The sequence below is a fragment of the Betta splendens genome, chromosome 9 (assembly GCF_900634795.4).
Source record: "Betta splendens chromosome 9, fBetSpl5.4, whole genome shotgun sequence".
NCBI lineage: Eukaryota > Metazoa > Chordata > Actinopteri > Anabantiformes > Osphronemidae > Betta > Betta splendens.
Window position 1 is genome coordinate 8,012,596 of NC_040889.2, and position 18,209 is coordinate 8,030,804.

An 18,209-nucleotide genomic window follows, 5' to 3' on the forward strand; every position below is an offset into this window, starting at 1 on the left:
ACAGTGAGAAAGCTCTTCAAATGGCTGTTTTTCATATAGTAAAACCGGTACTTTATAACATTGGATTGTTATAACATTGGACACGTTGCAACATCTACCTGATAGTTCTGATAAAGCACTGCAGGACCAGTCATAATCACACAATGGAGCAAGCTGTTAAATACAAATTGATGGGTGACGTGGTGGTGTATGACCACATGCGAGGCATTTTGTCAGTGATGAAGCGTGCGTCTATTCAGAGCCTTCCTGTGGCAACGTGAAAGAAGATTCAGACGTATGGGCTGAGGTAGGTAGAGGGCTGAGCTGCTTCTTTTGAATGCACTTGTTGCTATCCTGTAGCCAGTCCAGGCTAACGTTATGGGACTCGTCTGAGAACAGGCAGAGATTCATGCTGAACGTTTCTGGCTCATGAGCTTTTTGATAATGGGCCTTTTGGGTGTATCAGAGAAGCACTTAAAGTAGATAAAGTAGACATAACATGAGGGGGAACACTGTACTTTCCACTCCTTTGATTCCCACAGTGAAAACTTCCAGGTGACAGGATCCGCTCCCGTACGGCGAGTCGCGTTTCGAGGCTTCTGAGAGCCGCTTTGCATATCAAACCTATGAAAAGTCATCCGCGGAGCATTCGGTGCCGACGCTGAGGAGGCAGATGCAGGAGGTCTATTTTTAAATGCAGCCAAAACAGGGTTTGAAGTGAGGGCCCGGCAGAGCGATGGAAGGAAAGCTGCTCGCATCCAGAGATCTACAGGCGCTGCGCTCTGTTGATGTCGTTCAGCTGGAGACTCAGAGAGAGCCATGTTCGCATGTCTGGCAAATACATCTTTTAAGTCGTTTGGACAGATTTGACAGAGACAAGGGGCATCATCCAGACTAACCCGGTAACTGCTGTGTAGATTGTCTCATTGACCTTCTGTTGCCACTTAACATTTGAGTAATATACTGTATTTTTGCTGTATGTGTAAAATTGGTACGGTATTTCAAATACACAATATTTTGTGGCCTTCAAATACTGTGTCTGCAAAATCTTTTCCTCGGTCCCAGTAGCTGTAGGCGGCTTCTGTAGCACGCTAACACGCTAAATTGAAATGTAAAATGCTGCAGCACCCGCTTAGCACCAGCCCGGATGCGGATGTTAGCAGCTCGGCGCCCCGGGTGTCACCGTAGATCTGCCTTTTTCACATATGGTGTCATTTCTGTGCTGTCATATACTTGTGCTGGCTTTGTTGAGATGCAGCTGTAAGATCTACTCATGCTACAGTAGGTGGGAAGCAAGGTTCTAATAATATGCATGCACATATTCACAGGGTGGTGTGAATATGGAGAGCTTTTTACATCCCAAGACACAGTAAATGGTAGAGGGTACCAGGAGACTGGTTTTCTTAAAGCACTCTCTTTCATACTGGTTGTGAGGATGCAGTGTCCTGCTGCGTGTGAGCTGAGGGACACATATGTTTTTCCCCCCACTTCCGAGCAACACTTGTACGTGTGAATTAAATCAAAGCTGAGAAGCGCTGAGAGGAGGTGATAGGCCAAGGTCGCCTGAGATAAGCCAGAGCCACTTGTTGCTCCACCCGCCCAGCGAAGTAAATCAGCCGTGTGCAGTCTCACCTTGTGACAAATGTAGAAGTTGTAGTGGTTTGATTCCCAGATGACGTGTGTAAGGCGAGCGAATACGAGAACGTGTCTTCAAAGTGCAGTGGTCGCGTCATCTTTACTGTTGTCTTTTCCAGCAACTGAGTCCAGGCCTCGCTTTTCGTCGTGTGTGATTTATGTGTCACAGATGTTGTGTTTATTTGTGGCCATGAGCTACAGATGAAACGAGACCAGCGGCTGAGTGATGGAGGTGCTGAGCAATCTTCAGGGCCCATCTGGACCTGGTGGTACAGTCTGTGGCAATGGCAGACTCTGACTTCCATTTGTCATCCTCACTACTACAGTACAGTCGTCCTGCGAGGAGCATATGGGTCTGCTGGATGAAACCCGGAGCAAAGATGAAGAAACGGAAGCACGCTGGGGCGTGGAAGGATGAGGATGAGCATCTGAGTCCTCAGTCCTCTCCTTTGGGTCATTTCCCGTCCTTCAATATTGAAGGACAGCGGATGGAAGCGTACAATATGGACACACTGTGTAAAATGTAACCAGCTTTGTCCGCAAGTCTGCTTTTTAATTAAATGTTGCCGATTATTCCATGACATTTATTCCACATGCTGTGTTTGTGTACAGTGAAGGGGAACAGGGCATATGAATGGAGGATGACAGATCACTCATGGTGCATTGAGTACATGCCTCGGGTTGTTTGCTTATGCGTGGCACCACTGTTCATAATTCACCATAGAAACTACAAAGATGGGCTGGACATGTGAAGTAGTGATGAGACAGGGAGAAAAGAGGCACATTTGACACTTCAAAGCAATTTAATGTGCTGTTTGACGCAGGGGAAGCATCAGGATGGATTTTTACAAAATATATCCTTTGTACTCGAACACAACGCTGGCTAAAACCAGACAGACGCACGATGGCATGAATGAAGATAAAGGGGGAACGTGTGCGAGTCGCATTAGATGATGAAGACTGTGTGCTAATGAAAAACGTGACATTTACGTGCACACACGCACAGATGCACAAGCTCACTCTCTGATGCGCACACACACTATTTCACTCTGGGCTGCGGGACTCCCCCCAGGTCTTTGCTCCGCTCTCCCAGAGTTTCATGTATTTTTCATGCACCAGTTCTCCCAGTGGGAAGGCCTGCATGTCCTCACAGTTACAAGGTCAACGTTGTACATGGGTAGTTTTTGTCTTTGTTAACGGGCTGTTTATTGATCTAGAGAATAAAAATAAGATAATAACACTCGGCCTTCAGCTCAGTGGTCTGCCAAAAATCACAATCCCCTCATGTGTCTCACATGAGTGAGGTGGTTTGAACTGTCAATGACGTCACGCGACCATACTACAAATCCCAGCGTTGCTTTCATTTCGCTGCGCTGGCGATGCTGCCGCGTTCAAGTGCTCCTCGGATATCGTACAACCTATATGTTCAGACGTTTTACATTCCTGTGACATCCTGTGATGAGTATTTTTATATATATATATATAGATATATATATATTATATATATATAAGATATATATATATATATATATATATATATATATATATATATATATATCATCATATATATTATCATTTTTTACTAAGAGGTCATTTTTAGAAAAATGTTTAATCCGTTTGGGGAAACTGGTGAGTTATGCTCATTCAAACTTCTGCATGATAGGTAAAAATGTAAAAAATAGTTTATTAAAAGTTATTAGGCCTGATGTTTTTTTATTCGTAATCCTGTATTTCAATCTGCTAGTTTCAGCTAATACTACTGGGTTAGGTTACAGGCGTTTTTTATGTGCATCACATAATTTTTCTTTTCACCATAGTGTTTAAACTTTTACTTATACATTTGTATACTTTTAAGGTTTTATCTCACTTAGCCCGTGTTTGAAAAGATAAGGTTTATAAAGATGACATGAAGGGATAAATAATGTAATATAATATCACATACAATTGAATACATTTAAGTTCAGGCACTTTTGTGCTTCTGCAAATTCGAAATCTTTGCAATTTCTGCAACGTGTTAATATTATTTGACACTGTTATTTCACGGTAAAACAACTTGATGTCTGTAAAACTGAATAATTATAAAGCCTGCTTAGTGCTGTTGCTTGAACTGTTGCTAACTTATCACATTAAGCCTACAGGCTCTCTGTGTTAGCTCACTTGCAGAATACTAATACAGTTTGTTTGTTTGTTTATTTATTTATTTACTTATTTATTTATTTATTTATTTTTCTTCGTTGCTTCTTTCGTTTCTTTCGTTCTCTTTCTTGTCGTTTCTTATCTTCTTCATTCTTGCTCTGTTCTTTCTTTCGTTGTCTTCTTCTTTCTTCTTTTTTCTTATGCAGCTGGTGTAAACCATATCTTCAATGAGATGTGAAGAAATTCATTTTAAACAATGCCTGGTCTTCCAACAGTGCTGACCTTGACATTTTCAAATTCCCCACAGCACGTGAAGGCAGCAATCCTCCGTACCACTACCAGGAGCAGCAGCATCGGCGGCAGCAGCGCTTTCTCCCTCTGTAACCTAAACAATGAGTCCTACTACAGACCGGAGCAACGCACGCCAGTAGAATGCGTTACGCGGCACCAGAACCCTTCGTTTCGCTGCTTCTTCGACCCATCACCTAAATGAACATGTGGATACCCACGGAGCATGAAAAATACGGCGTCGGTAAGTTGGCCGCCTGCGTGCATTTGTGGTGAAAGCGCCGCTGCCCCCTGCGCTCACTCGCGCTCGTGTGTGGATGGGGCTCGTGCAGACGGTCGGGGTTGCGTCCGCAGGATGGACGAGAAGCCAAGCGCTCCGGAGCGCTCCCACGGCGGCCGCGGCGGCGTCGGGTCGCGTTTGGTGCCGCTGCCACATCGCGGAGCGGCGCGGCGTCGCGCTGACCCCCCACGGCTTGTCAGGAGAGCACGCGCGTTGTGTCCGCGTCCCTTCGTGCGCTGTCAGGGTTTAAAGCGAGCTGCTTTGACTTGAAGCGCCGTGTTTCATTCTCCCTCCACTGTGTGTGTTTGAGTCGTAGGAAAAGCAGCCGCTTGCCACAGACAGCCGCTGTGTGTGCGTGCGCGCGCGCGCGTGCGGGTTTATTTTGCTCAGTCGCTGCCAGTTCTTCGAAAGAAACGCAAATCCGAGAAAAAAAAAGCAAAACAAAGAGGAGGATATGTCTTTATTTCGGTGTGTCTTGGACCGGTGCTGCTGCAAACCCTGCCAGGTCCAGGGAATGTGTGTGCGCGTCCGTCTGTGTGTGTGTTTTACAGTGCATTGTTCCGGGCTGTTGGGGGCTCTGGATCAAACACTGAAGTGAGACAAACAAGTGAAAACAACACAGCCCAGGCCAAATAGGGGGGTCCTACACAAACGCTGCTGCTGTGGCAGGAATGTCTTCTTTGCTTGTCTTTAGCTGCAATAAAGGGGCTCATTGAGATGCGCGCACTGAGAGGCGGCTTAAATGTCTCATAATAATATTCCCTCGAGATATCGGTCTGCTCTGCGCGTCTTGGTCTGGTTCCTACATGGTCCCACGGCCCTGCTGAAACCCAGCCAGTGATCATTGTGGGATTAAGGAGGCGGATGTGAAAACCTGTTAAAACCAATAAACCAAAGGCTCGCATGTGTCCCATACAGTGCATTGCGTGCTCTGACCACCAGGCTCCTGTAAATGTCAGCTCGTGTCCAAATCTGCACTAGTTCTACCACCTTAACCGTCGTGACCTAGAATCAGTGACAGGCAGAGAACCAGAAAGCGGCCTTTGCTCTCACCCTGTCACACTCTGGGGTCCGGTCACTTGACTGCTTTGCCATATTTTTCCTTAAAATATATCTCCCCTTTCCTTGTACTGTAAGTGCTAGAGACCTGATTTTACTTCTTGTGTCCTTTATATTATACTTAATCCTGTGCTGGACGGTTTCCATATTTCAGATTTCTGCCACTGAGCTCCTTAAAACCTTCCCCTCCTGTCAAAGTTCGCTTAGCTGGATAAAGGGGAGACATTTATTTGCAGGGCTAAATACTCACCATTGTCTCCTGCTAGAGGGGGCCCTGTTAATTGGATTAAAGCTCTTGATCCTTTTTTCCTTAACAGAATTCGACTCTTTTTAATTGGCTGTGATTTATTTTTCGAGACGTGTTTTGGCGCTTGCGCGCATCTTTGTGGTCTGTTCCTTTTGAGGAAGGAACTAGGGTGTTTTCCTGTTTTGAAATACAGGTTATGTGATGCAGAAACGCGCTCCCGAGCATGAACGCTGAAGCGTTACGCCTGCAGCAGGTCAGTGGTTAGATTTGGTCGTGATCGCAGCGGAGTCTCCGGTTCAGACAAATCGACCTGCTTTGGGTGTTTGGTCTTTTGCTACTGTCTCTATCAGGATACCAATTATTGTGTATAAGTGGATCAAGGCGCACTATTGAGAGCCAGTGGCTCACTCACAAGGGTTTGGTACCTGGTACTTGTCCACATTTAAAGACTACAGGGTTTATAGTGGTTCCAACGCATGCACTCAAACATGCATGACGTGACACTACTTCAGATACGTGCATAACAGGATGTATACTGAGACAACAGTGGAAACACTCCCCCTAGAGGAAGAAGCCTCCAGCAGAACCAGGCTCAGGGCAGCCAGGTAGGAAGCACACCTTCCTGCACATGACTGCAGGTGGATTTATTAATATACATGTTCAATAAAAATGATCTGTTATAATGTAAGGCTTTATAGTTTCACTTGCTGTTTATATCTTGATGAAATGCTCGGTCATGTTGCAAAGCAAGATATTCCAGAGAGAAAAGAGGAAAAGCATCACCAAATATTCCTCCCTGTGGCAGCGTGACCCTCGATTCCCGCATGAACTCTCCTCCTGAATTAATAATGCAGCGAGGAGCTGTTGTTGCCTTTTCCCAGTCTCTCCACTGTCTGCAGCCAAACACTACCTGAAGTATGGTGCTGCACCTCCCAGGCATTAGCATCATTCACCCACATCTGCTTTGACACGCCTTTGCAAATCGCATGACCGTGATATCTAAATATTAGCACGCGTGAGCTCCTGTCTCGGCCATTTTTAATGCGGTCTCCTCCGGGCGCTCCCCGCGGGGAGGCAGACCAGCTTGAAGGCCACGGAGTTCCTCGGATCCTCGCAGGAACATTTGATCTCAGACCAAACCCAGACGAGATCGGATTGGCTCCCTCCCTAATTGGAAGGTTGCAGCGTTTGATGTTGGTTCACCTACAGTAAGTGGCGAACCCGGGCCCGGGGAGGATGAGGCCCGCTGTCATTGATGAAATATGAATGGACTCCTGGCGGGTGGATGTTAAGACGCCCATTAGCCCACTGGTGACGTGATTACTGGTTTTTATCCCGAAGCAAGAAAGTTGGATGATTGATGAGATAATGTTAATATCAGAATCCTAAATGGATTTGCTGGGCTGGAGACATTACGTGGAGGCAAACGGGAGAATTTTATATCAAAGTCACATTTGTCAAAGCAAAGATGGGTTTGGATGCCAGTAGGAATGAAGAGATCAGGTTAAAGAGGATGAGAGGAGGCATGAAGTGAGATGATGAAGAGTCGAGATAACAGAAAGGGATGAAAGACCGATGGTTTGGGTCCAGACATAAATGTCAGTGATGACAAACACACTCTGACAGCCGAATATACTGGAGGCTGCGTCGTGTCACAGTTAGAGAGGGGGGACTTGGAAGACAAACGCGAGGCCGTCTCCTCATTACGCACAACCAATCAGACACGTCATTGCTCGTCATAATGAAACCATTTTCCAGTGCTGGATTGGAGAAGCTTGGTTTAGTTCCATCCTTGAAAACAACTAGATCCCTCAGATATGGATAAAATAAAGGTGGAGGCTGATTGAGTGTCTGTGCTCAGAGGGCTGATGCCCTGCACTGCCATAGCTGGCGCCGTGGTTCTGTGGAGGGTGACGGTGTAGCTGAGGGTGCCGGCGCGTGTCGGGGCGGGCTCATTGTCATGGTGACCCTCCCCTGCCCTGTTGCCCCCATATTTACCCCCCCCCCTCCCTTACCTCTGGTTCCATAGGGGATTAGCAGGTTGTTTTGGAGGAGGCCCCGAGGCCCATTCCACCATTATACCCATGATTCTCTAATACAGCAAGCCCCAGGGCGATGTATTGGGGAGAGGGAGAGTGGGGGAGGGGGTGTGGCCAAGTGGAGCCTACCAGCTCGTAATTGCCTCCTCACCCGCTGCCTCGTCTCCATCTGCAGACACGGCAGCCCTTCTCCAGTGGGTGTGTGCACACGGCTTCAGTGTAGGCGCCTCCCTTAGCGAATTCAACAGATGCGCAAAATTAAGAAAAAAACAAAGAGCAAGGGAGTTAACCGCCCCGGAGCTGGTCCCTGGTGTGTGCGTCATGCAAGGGTTAAATAATCAGCATGGACACGCGGCATATGACAAACCTTATCGACCGCTGATTCAGCCTGACACTAACAAACACGGCCAGAGATCAGAGACGGGGGCACGGAGTTGGAGAAATGCCACCGCTGGTTCGCTTGTTATGCAGCTAAATCATGCTCTATTTATTACGTGGCGCAATTATGGAAACAAAAAACACACCCGCCAACCTGCACGGGAGTTGTTCGCGTACACTCAGCATCCGTAGACACCGCACAAAGGTTGGAATGTGTTATACTAGTCACATTTTTGTGTAAATGAAAACATTTGATCTCTTGAAGCTGTTTTAAGCACACACACACAAACACACACACACGAGGATGATCCCCCTGCGAATCCCATTAGAGTCGGTGACACAAACAATCCAATATGCTGTAATTGTCTGTCCACACTCATGTATAATGTAGAGACAGGCAGCTGGGGGGATATTTCCACTGCAGGGAAATGACGCTGCTCCTCTGCCTTGACCAGGATGCACACAGCTGCTGGAGTCGCTGCTGCTTCACATGCGCTTGACGTGGTCATTAGCTGCTGCCCGTCTTTGTGCTAATTGCTCATTTGTGCAAGTTTGGCTTTAGGGCTGAAACTAACAATGCTGTTCTTTATAAACTGATCTGGGACTTTAGGTACAAAACATAATTTTCGAATCGATAACTCAAGTTATAGACTCAATAACAAATATGGCAAAATTTAATATTGTTACATTTTATTTCAAAACAAGGTGACATTTTCCTTTATTTAATCTTATCATGTTATTAAACCTATGTCTCCTTTACTGGTGTATATACTGTGTATGTGTTTGTGTGTTGGCCATCTGTGTGTTGGCCATCTGTGTATAAAATGACTGACAAGTCATTTTTAAAAATGCAGGGCATGTTCTTGTGACAATCACTGTGATTGGCGGATGAGAAGAGTTGTTGTGTTTTTGTCCAGAGAAATAATTGCTTGCTCTGGAGTGTGTGTGTGTGTGTGTGTGTGTGTGTGTGTGTGTGTGTGTGTGTGTGTGTGTGTGTGTGTGTGTGTGTGTGTGTGTGTGTGTGTGTGTGTGTGTGTGTGTGTGTGCGTGCGTGTGTGCGTGCGTGCGTGTCATGGCTGCATGTATTGACCACAGAGGAAGTGTGCATTGATTAGCCTGAGCATCTGTGTGGTTGACCCACTGCATCGTAATGACCTCGAGCCTCCAGCTTCCCATAAAGCTCACTTCAGCAGCGACTACCTCAGGTTGCTTAATTCATTATAAACGTCCTAATAAAAAGAAGTGCTCATGGTCTGTGCAGGTTAAATCTTATGTCGTTAATGGATTATTGATGACTTGAATGTGTCAGGTCCTGCTTTAAGGACCTGCATAATTTAAGGGAGTGAGGAGCTAATGGTTGTGGCTGTCTCGGTCCTCAATTACCCTTTTAATTCTTGAACGTAGAACTGGCTTCTGACGCCCCCGTGTCCACGGCCACAGTGGGGGATGTGCCGCCACACATGACTCTGGTCCAGCTCTGTTTCTCTCTGCAGTCTTTTTATTGATATCATTGTCCATATGAGGGGATGTGGACTTACTCTTATGTCTGCGCTGAAATCCCAGGTCCACTCGGTGCCCAGAGGACTGTGTTAGGGGTTTATCAGCAGGAAGGAGGAGGTGAGGGGTCATCAGATAGAGCTGGCGGATGCCTTTGCGCGACCTTGGCTTGGATCCACTCTCATTTTTGTTGTGTAGTGTTTTAATTAAATGGAAATGTTCTTGTTTCTGTTGTGTTGAAGAGCCCCTTTCTTCCCCTTTCCTCTCTTTGTATCTCCTCACTCCCCCACTCACTTCTGCTGATTGAACTGTTTCCAGAGACAACGGGTTCCACTCTGATGACCTGTATCTCACTTTCCTTTTTGTTTTTTTGCACATCTATGCTCACTCATTCTTCTGTCTGGCTTTTTTCCCCTCTAGCCCACTTCCTTCTATCAGCGTCTCGGGCTGTTCCGCCTTTATCTCTCTTCCACATGTCTCTTCCTCCACCCTCCACCCTTCTCTGGATCCATATTCACCTGTCCCAGATATCCCCAGATAGCGTGCGTGTGCCTCTCATGCACACGTGCATGCAGATGCATATTTGTGCCCGTGTTTCTTTGTGCTTGGGTGCTAAATTTCGACGTTGTATTCCTGGGTGTGTGTTCTGAGCAGCCCTTGGGGACCAGTGTTTGAGCATGATAAAGTGCTGCAGAGGACCCACAGGCCCTAGCGTAGCATTTCAGCTACAGCAGATGCTGGATTGCATTCTGCACTGAGCTTCCCTTCAAATTCAGTTGGATTCTCCTAAAGTTACCTATAATTTGATTAAGTTGAACGTCCTGTTCTTTCAGGGTGTTAGAGATTCGAGTCTAAGTGAAGTCCTGTAAACTAAATCACTCTGACTCTCATGTCTGCTGTTTGGCCGTGTTTGCTGGTGTTGCAAACGCATCGCATGTTCTCATATCTGTGGTTTTGTCTGTTCACTTTGTGGCCTGTTAACGTGTAGTACACCTTTTGATTGGAGCCGCAGTTCAAAACGAGCGCTTGTCTGCTGCTACCGCTCAGTGGCCTCTGGCCTGGCTCCTGAAGTTAGACGGATCAGTGTACGCTGTGTTGTGTGTTGGAGGCTGCTGTTGGCTCCATGTCTGCTGCGGTTGGATGTATGTGTATATAGGGACACTTGCTGCCTCGCTGAGATGGTGCCTATCTCTCCTCCTCCTGTCAACCTGGCTCTCAGCCCGTCCTGCCCATCTCTCCGCTGTCGGCTCCTCTCACTTCCTCTCTGTGCCCGTGCACAGAAAAGCCAGTTTAATGTCGGGCTGACTTTCAAAAGGTCTTTTCATTCCAGCCCACCGCCGCTCGCTCGCTCGCTCGCCCGCTTCGTCGTGGCTCGTTTTTTTTTTTTTTTTTTTTTTTGATGCGAGTGAAGTGTTCAGGTTGATTGCAATAGATTTTTTTTCACGCGAGACTGCTCAGCTGATTGAAATAGCTTCATTCTATAGCAGGAGAGGCTATATGACGTGTAGCCCTTTGCATTTGCTTGAACAGTCGTCTCTTCGTTTCTGTGGGTGGGTCAAACAAACTTTGAAATGAGATTAGTTCAAACTTCCAACTGACAGAACTACAAAATGTGATTACTTAGAAATCGAGTGCATCTTTCCAGCTGAACAACTCTTATGAATTCCTGAAGTAATCATGTTGCTGCTGGAGAGTGCTATTGCCTCAGAGATTGTGTTTAATTCATCAGGTTGACTAAACCTCCGACTGCGACCCAGTTCACTACACGCTCCTTCTGCTGGGACCGAAGCTGTCTGGAATGTTTATCCAGTTAAAAGGAACGTCTTCAAAACACGCTGAGACATGGGCAGGTTTTTTTTTGTTTAATATTTAGTTCATTAATAGGCCTCCTCCATTTGAAGTTATGTTTGTCTAAGGGGAGAAGACAAAGTGTCCTCCCGCTTCTCGACTCTCATCGTTGATTGAATGGGGCCTTTTCAGAATTCTTCCAGCATCGCGGCTCATCGTGGGCAGGATTGGCTTTGTATCGGGCTTCTTTTCTGGAAGCTGCCCAGAAGATTCCTGTCAGTGATTCAGTCGCCTGTGCAGAGCTTCAAAACTGGAGACACGAGCCCGATTTGTTATCTCGCTTACCAAAAGGTGTCTGACTAACCGACTCGTGCTGGCGACTGCAGGCAGGATGTCGGCCTGTGAGATTGCATAACCACACGAGGCTGAGATTTAATTGAATAAATATGCATGTGTGTGTGAACATCAATCTGATCTGTGTGTGTGCCCTATTTGCCCTATCAGCCTGTGCTTAGGCAGCAGCGTCTGCTCACGTGACTCCAGCGTGCAGCGCTGGCTGTTTAGCTCCCGTATCATTAGATCTAGTGGCTTTAGGGTCCCTGTTAGTGACTTTTATTCATAGCGCGACTAGTAATTATCTGAGGCAAGTCAATAAAGCTTTATTGACATTGTATAAGTTCTGTCAGTTCTTCTCAGACACCAGGGTCATCACCAGCGTTGGACCTGGTCTATTTTCTGCTGCCAGACATAAACCAAAAAAAACCCCACCATCCAGCCACAGTGGGACCACAAGCCCAGGCTTTCAAAGCATCCACCTGGCGTCTTTTGTTTCTTCCACCAGTCATACCCTCAGGGAAGCGAGTCTGAAGATCTAAAAGCGGAAAGTGGTGCTGCTAAAAGTGGCTGAAATGGATCCCTTTTGTGGGGGCGAGAGGGGAAACGCGGAGGAAAACCCCTCTGCGGGAGCCCGCTGTGGCCGAGGATGGCGGACGGACAGCGGTTATTTCAGTACACCAGAGGATATGAGAGAAAAAAAAAAGAGCTTTATTGTTTATGTTTATTCTGCCTATGCACACAAACAACAAGCCGCCGGCAGCTTCCCTCCATGTGGATGCTTCTCATACCTTTTGAAGCCCTGGGCTGTTTTTTCTAACAAGCACTTTGTGTTGAGAGCTGCTCTAAATAAAATATACATACGTTGGCATGGAGCTAGTGCAGAAACTTGGATCCCAATTAGGAAATACTGATGTTTATTTATTGGTGCGTATCCTGGATTCATTGGTCAGGTGAGATCATGTTAGTACTTCTGTGTGTATAAAGGTAAAAATAGCCCCGTCTAAGTGTATATTTGAGCTGATTCTCGTTACCTACAGCCTGGTTGGCGGTCTCATCTTTCAGTCTTTCAGGCGGCTTTTGAAGGAAGCGCTTTCATGTCGTTTCATTAGTTCTCACTTGAAGGCGTAGTGAGAAGGGGGCAGCTTAACATCAGTGATTTATGTCTCGTGTCTTTGAAATATGAATCCCGTCCTCTTGACTTTGTTTACGCGGCACCTCGAGGCTTCGCCGGTGCGCAGCTCCAGCAGCGAAACAAGGCGCGTTTGTTTTCCACCACCCCTCAGAAATAGGCCTAATTGGCGCAGTGAAGAGTGAAACGCATTCTTCACTGAGAGGATACTTGGAAGTGACTCGGATGCCTGTGTTGTCTGCCTCCCTTCACTCAGACCAGCCCGGGCCTTCTGTCGTGCTGCGCTGACATAATGAGTATAGGCACGCTAAAAATACTGACGCTGCACCGTGACATGTCTTTTATTACGGCTGCTGATTCTCCAGGGAAAAGAACCTGAATGATAGTTTGTATCCCTTGAAAGCCTGACACATCAAAACAGTGGATTTAAAGGGATGCACCCGAGTCTGACGCAGCCTGCAGCTGCTGAAAGGTCAGTGTGCTAACGACCTTAGCTGTAAATGTGCCTGCAACCAACCATTGATTTATAAGCGAATGTTTCCAGGCATCATCCGTGGTGATGATGCGTCACATAAGCCTCCCCTGGAGCCTCGGCTGGACCTCAGCCATAATCCTCTCTGCTGACCTAATGGATACAAATATACATAAGCACGCGGGCATGCGTTTTCTGGAAATAGACGTATGAGTCGGGCTCGCTGCCCGAGTATTTTTGGCCAGACGGCTTTTTCAAATACTTTTTTATAATCCGTGTGTAAGAACAACACAACGCATTATCAGCCGCGCTCGTTTCCTGCTTCAAATGTCAGGCAGCTGCTCAGCTCACCTGTCGTTAGGTCAATTCCACAGTAACTCATAAAAAGTGATATAGTGTGTTGGTGGGGAGGCGGGTTTCAGCGCCACGCCTCCATTTGTAGACCGTCTGAGCTTGTTGATGTGAGCCGAGGGGCACTGCTGTGTAACATCTCCACAGATCAGACGGGGCCGGCTGTTGTTGATGGGCTGTCACTCGTGGTCCGCGCGGACTTCCTCATCAGAGTTGCGCCGCCGAGTACGATCCCAGCGTGTTTCAGGGACTCTCTCAGTAGCTCATTAGAACCCTTATACTTTCCCTCCCCGCTCCTCCGGGGACCGCCAGGCGTCGAATGGGCGCGTAAATGAGGCTACCTTTCCACTCTGTAGAGCGGCGTCTCCTCTCAGCTGTGGGAGGGGAGAAACAAAGATGAAATTAATCACTCCTCCCTCTCCTCCCGCTCCTCGTTCTCCTGCAGACTTTTTAACTAGTTTTGTTTAATTACAGGCAGCTTCAGAGGGTGCGCACAACTCCCATTGACCTACATTCAGAAACTGGGACTTCCTCCCCGTTGCCCCCTCCGACTTTCTTACTCCGCTGTATTGATTTTGTCTGCGCGGATCCGAGCACGAGCAAATTAGCCGAGCGCGGCCGTCAGTCTGACTCTCTCGCCCCTGCGTCTGCCTCTCGGCGGCCTCTGTCCACAGCTTTTTTTTCCGTCTTCCAATTTGATCTGAAGATGTGCAGGGGAATTGGGAGTCTCATCCGTTTGGAGGGTTCATAGCGGGACGAGAGCCATTATAAGTCAAATTGGAGAGAAGAGTCTTTGTTCACGCTGATGCCGTCGCACTAATGGACGAGATTAAGGCGAAGTGTGAAGCAGCCGCTCAAGTTAAAGCAAAATTCAAAGAAGGCATCAGGGGTATTCTTGCGTTAATGTTGAGTGTCAGTTAATTTTTTTTCTGCTGCAAGAGAAGTGGCTTCTCTCTCTCTCTCTCTCATTTGCTGTAGCTTTTGGATGTGTAATTTCCTACGTGGCTTGCTTTAACAAACACATCTCTGCGCATTTGTTCGAGTTTAATTCCCATAAGAAACCGTTCCAGACCGCGGTGGTTCTTTCCCATTATTTCCCTCCATCTCTCGAAGCCTAATGTCCTCCAACCCCAGGAATAATCCTCCTTGATCCGCCGATGGCATGCGGCGCATAGGAAAATAGCCCCAACGACAGCTGAACCCCTCAGCCCTGCAGGAATGTTTGACCACATGCACACACAGCCCATACATTCAGACGCACAGTGCGGCCCAGTGCTCGGCCGAACAGGGCGCCCTTTGGAAGCTCGCCGCCCGCCCGTGTTTACGTTTTGCGCCCTCGCTCTCCTCGTGCGCGTTGACTCAGGATGAACATGAAAGCAAATTTACAAATTTCGCCTCTTAGATTTTATTCACGAGGCCCACATTTCCTGACAGCGAGTGCCATGTGAGGTGACTAAAACTAGAAGGAAGGAAATCCATTTCCTACAGAAGCCCATTGCATTGTAACACTAATGATTTTGTTTTTACAGGGAACAATACGTATTTTTAAAGGCACCTTAGCCCTAAGTTCTATTATATTTCCTCTGTGTGTGTGTGTGTGTGTGTGTGTGTGTGTGTGTGTGTGTGTGTGTGTGTGAGAGACATCCTTTTATTGATCTAACTTATAGCAGCTGTCAGGAGGCCTGTCAAGCCACAAATCCAACAATCGTCTTTCAGTTTTCAGCGCCTGAAGCTGTCTTCATGGAAAAGAATGAGCTAGACATATACTGTGTATACACACACACACACACACACACCATTGTCCATGTTATATGAAAACACCTATTTATATTCGTCTGTCCTTCCCTGAATCTCCTCCGCTGCTCCTTCTGCACTGCTGAACTTGGAAGAATTTGGGGCAGAGCTTACCAAGTTTAGCTGGTAAGCTTGGCTGGTAAGTTACTTAGAAATTGCCTAATACCTGGCGGTAAACATTGGACGTGCCACTGGTGAATGCACCTCTGTTTAAAGTCCCTCATGGTACTAAGCTCTGTTTGTTGGTACATTTGGCTTTGGAAGCAAAAATAAGGGCTTGAAGGCAATATCGTCCCCTTTGAGGAGGAAAAGAATCATTCTGCTGATCATCTGTGTTCTTCACACGCATACAGTAGGAAGTCTGACGTTCTTAGAGATTGGCTGCTCTTGCGCAGCAGGAGCCATCTCGCTGGCCGGCCGTATTCGCTGATAATGGTACGCTCCAGTAGCACCTGCCATCTGTGTGTCCTTGAGTGGAGCCGCTGTGTGTGTAGGTCTCTGCCCAGAGCCGCTTCCTGAGTAGCGTCTTCAATCGCCCTTGCTGTGCTCTGAGGCCACCGCCGTCTGTCAGAGAGCGCGCGCGCCTCGTTCACACGCGTCCTGTTTCGCTCGGCGCTCATCGCCCCGTCTCCACGCTCGCGTCCCACGTCCCGCCCTCGAGCTCGGCGCGGACCACCAACACTGTGGCCTTTTCATTCCCTGATACTTCTCTCTCGTCGCTTATACAGTCTCTCTGTCTCCACTTGTCACTGAGCTCCTTGTTTCATCTCCTCGGAAGGAGAGCTGAATGGAGGCTAGTAGGCCAGGATGTGAAGCCAACGTATAGACTGTAACCAGGCAGCATTTGCTTCACAAGTCTCCAGAGATAGAGTCTCCTTCTCTTCCCTTTGTGATGCTCGTTTCATCCCCTTCATTTTCCGCTTCCTCTTGTTCCAAATAATCCAGGCCAAATAACACTCGGTGGTTGCTGGAAGAATTGTGAGCCTTGATGAGACAGAGAAACAAGTAGTATAATTGCTTGAATTGTTTTGAGCTCTATAGTTGGCCTCAGCCCTGTCATCAGCGTCCGTCCACTCCCTCCCTTCTGCATTCCTTGTTTTTAGTCTTAATTCACTGTAGCTGTCAGCAGGGACGACATCAGGACAACTCGATGGCTTAAACACACACACACACACACACACACACACACACACACACACACACACACACACACACTCGAGGCAGATCAAGACGCCGCATGGTAACCAAGGTATGCATGTGGTTGTAGCATGAGGCAGGCGCTGCCCTTTTATTACGCATGCATGGCGGTGCATCCACTGTATGTGTTTATGGCTCTTATTTAGGGACAAACACGGACGGATCTCGATCTACAGGGAGGAATGCTGAACAATAGCGTTAATTTTAGCTGCGAGGAGGTGTTTGTGTGCGCCGCGGACTTGCTGGAAGTTCATTCTGTGGGACGCTCTGCCAAGGCGAACGCACTACAATAGAGCGCGGTGGTGTTGCCTCAACAACAAATCGGTGTTCAACGCCGCATCTGCGTGTACGAGAATGCATAACTTGTTCCCAGGCGGCTGTCATGTAACAGTCCTGAACAATGCAGCGGCCCTGACTAATAAGAAAGCCTCCATATGGCTGGGTCCACATACTCAGACAGACGGCAGCAACGCGCTCGTGGGTGTGCAGCCCTCCTTACGCCAATGTGTATAATCACACGCATGCTGAGACGCTACATGGGCGCAGAGCAACAGGCTTTTCATCCGAGTGAGGCGGGGGACATCTTTTTAATGAGGCGATAAGCACCAGCTGTCCGCACTACCACGGGTTTGAGTGGCATGGCTCGCACTTTGCAGGCGAGGTCCAGCGTTGAAACCCTGGCCTGTACTCATCCATTCGGCATCATTGTAGCATGTGTTGCTAACACAGTTTGAACTGGTTGATTGGCTCTCAGCGGTGAGGTCCGGTAATACTGGTTGAATTATCGTGACCTAAATCTTAATAAAGAAGTTGGTGTATTATTAAGTGAACTTTACAGCTTTTCACTTCCCTTTTGAATCATGCAGCAGCAGTAGCTGTTGATTGGAGCGCTAGCCCCTGGCTCTCGTCCACCTAGACCTCTGGGCTGCCCCTGTCTTGAGCGGCGACAGAGAGCCTCCCCCTTCCACTCAAGCTGACGCGCAGCAGAGCGAGGCGGGCCGAGTAAAGTGGGCCGCAGACGAACGGACAGCTACCTGTACGTCCGTTCTTTTATTTATGCTGTTGTGCTTCAGCTCCTCTGTCCGTCCGTCTGTCTGTCTGTACCCGGGCTGCCTCTGCTCTCAGAGCCCACCAGTGTCTGAACATGTCGTAGTTGGAGGCTGTGGCTGTGGGCTGCTCAGCACTGTCTGTCCCATTTAAAGCCTCTAAGGCAGCCACTGCAGTGCTGACGCCTGCCTGCCTTATGAAACTAATCGATTTAGCTTCACCCTGGGTTGGCGCGTTGTCTTTTTATAAATGCCACACCTTCAGCTTTTGATTTTTGCTAGACAAAAATGACAAACAGTGTTTTCAGCGGATTCAGTTTCATCACTCCTTCATCATACAGTAGTTTCATCACTCTCAGTGTGGATCTGTCTGAGTTGCTGTAGCCTGAAGGAATGAAATCCAGGAGTGTGATGTGAATGTGTGTTTTCCCCTGTTGGCTGAGGGCCTTTTTGCTAATGTTATATCAGCGCGATATGATTTCAGTCAGTGTTAAATTCTGCTGCCGGCAGCTGAACACAAAACCCGCTGTCACAAATCCCTTGCTTTGAGATTGCATG

At 47.6% G+C, this 18,209-nt stretch overlaps 1 protein-coding gene across 6 annotated transcripts in view; it reads left to right on the forward strand.

Moving 5' to 3' along the window:
• dock4b (dedicator of cytokinesis 4b) overlaps positions 1-18,209 on the forward strand; it is a 100,276-nt gene that overhangs the window by 24,881 nt on the left and 57,186 nt on the right. For all 6 annotated transcript variants that reach the window (XM_041072520.2, XM_041072522.2, XM_029160241.3 and 3 more), the window contains exon 3: positions 4,058-4,282. In XM_041072520.2, coding sequence (XP_040928454.1) covers positions 4,240-4,282 — 43 coding nt within the window. In that variant the 5' untranslated portion in view covers positions 4,058-4,239. The remainder of the gene's footprint in view (positions 1-4,057; positions 4,283-18,209) is intronic.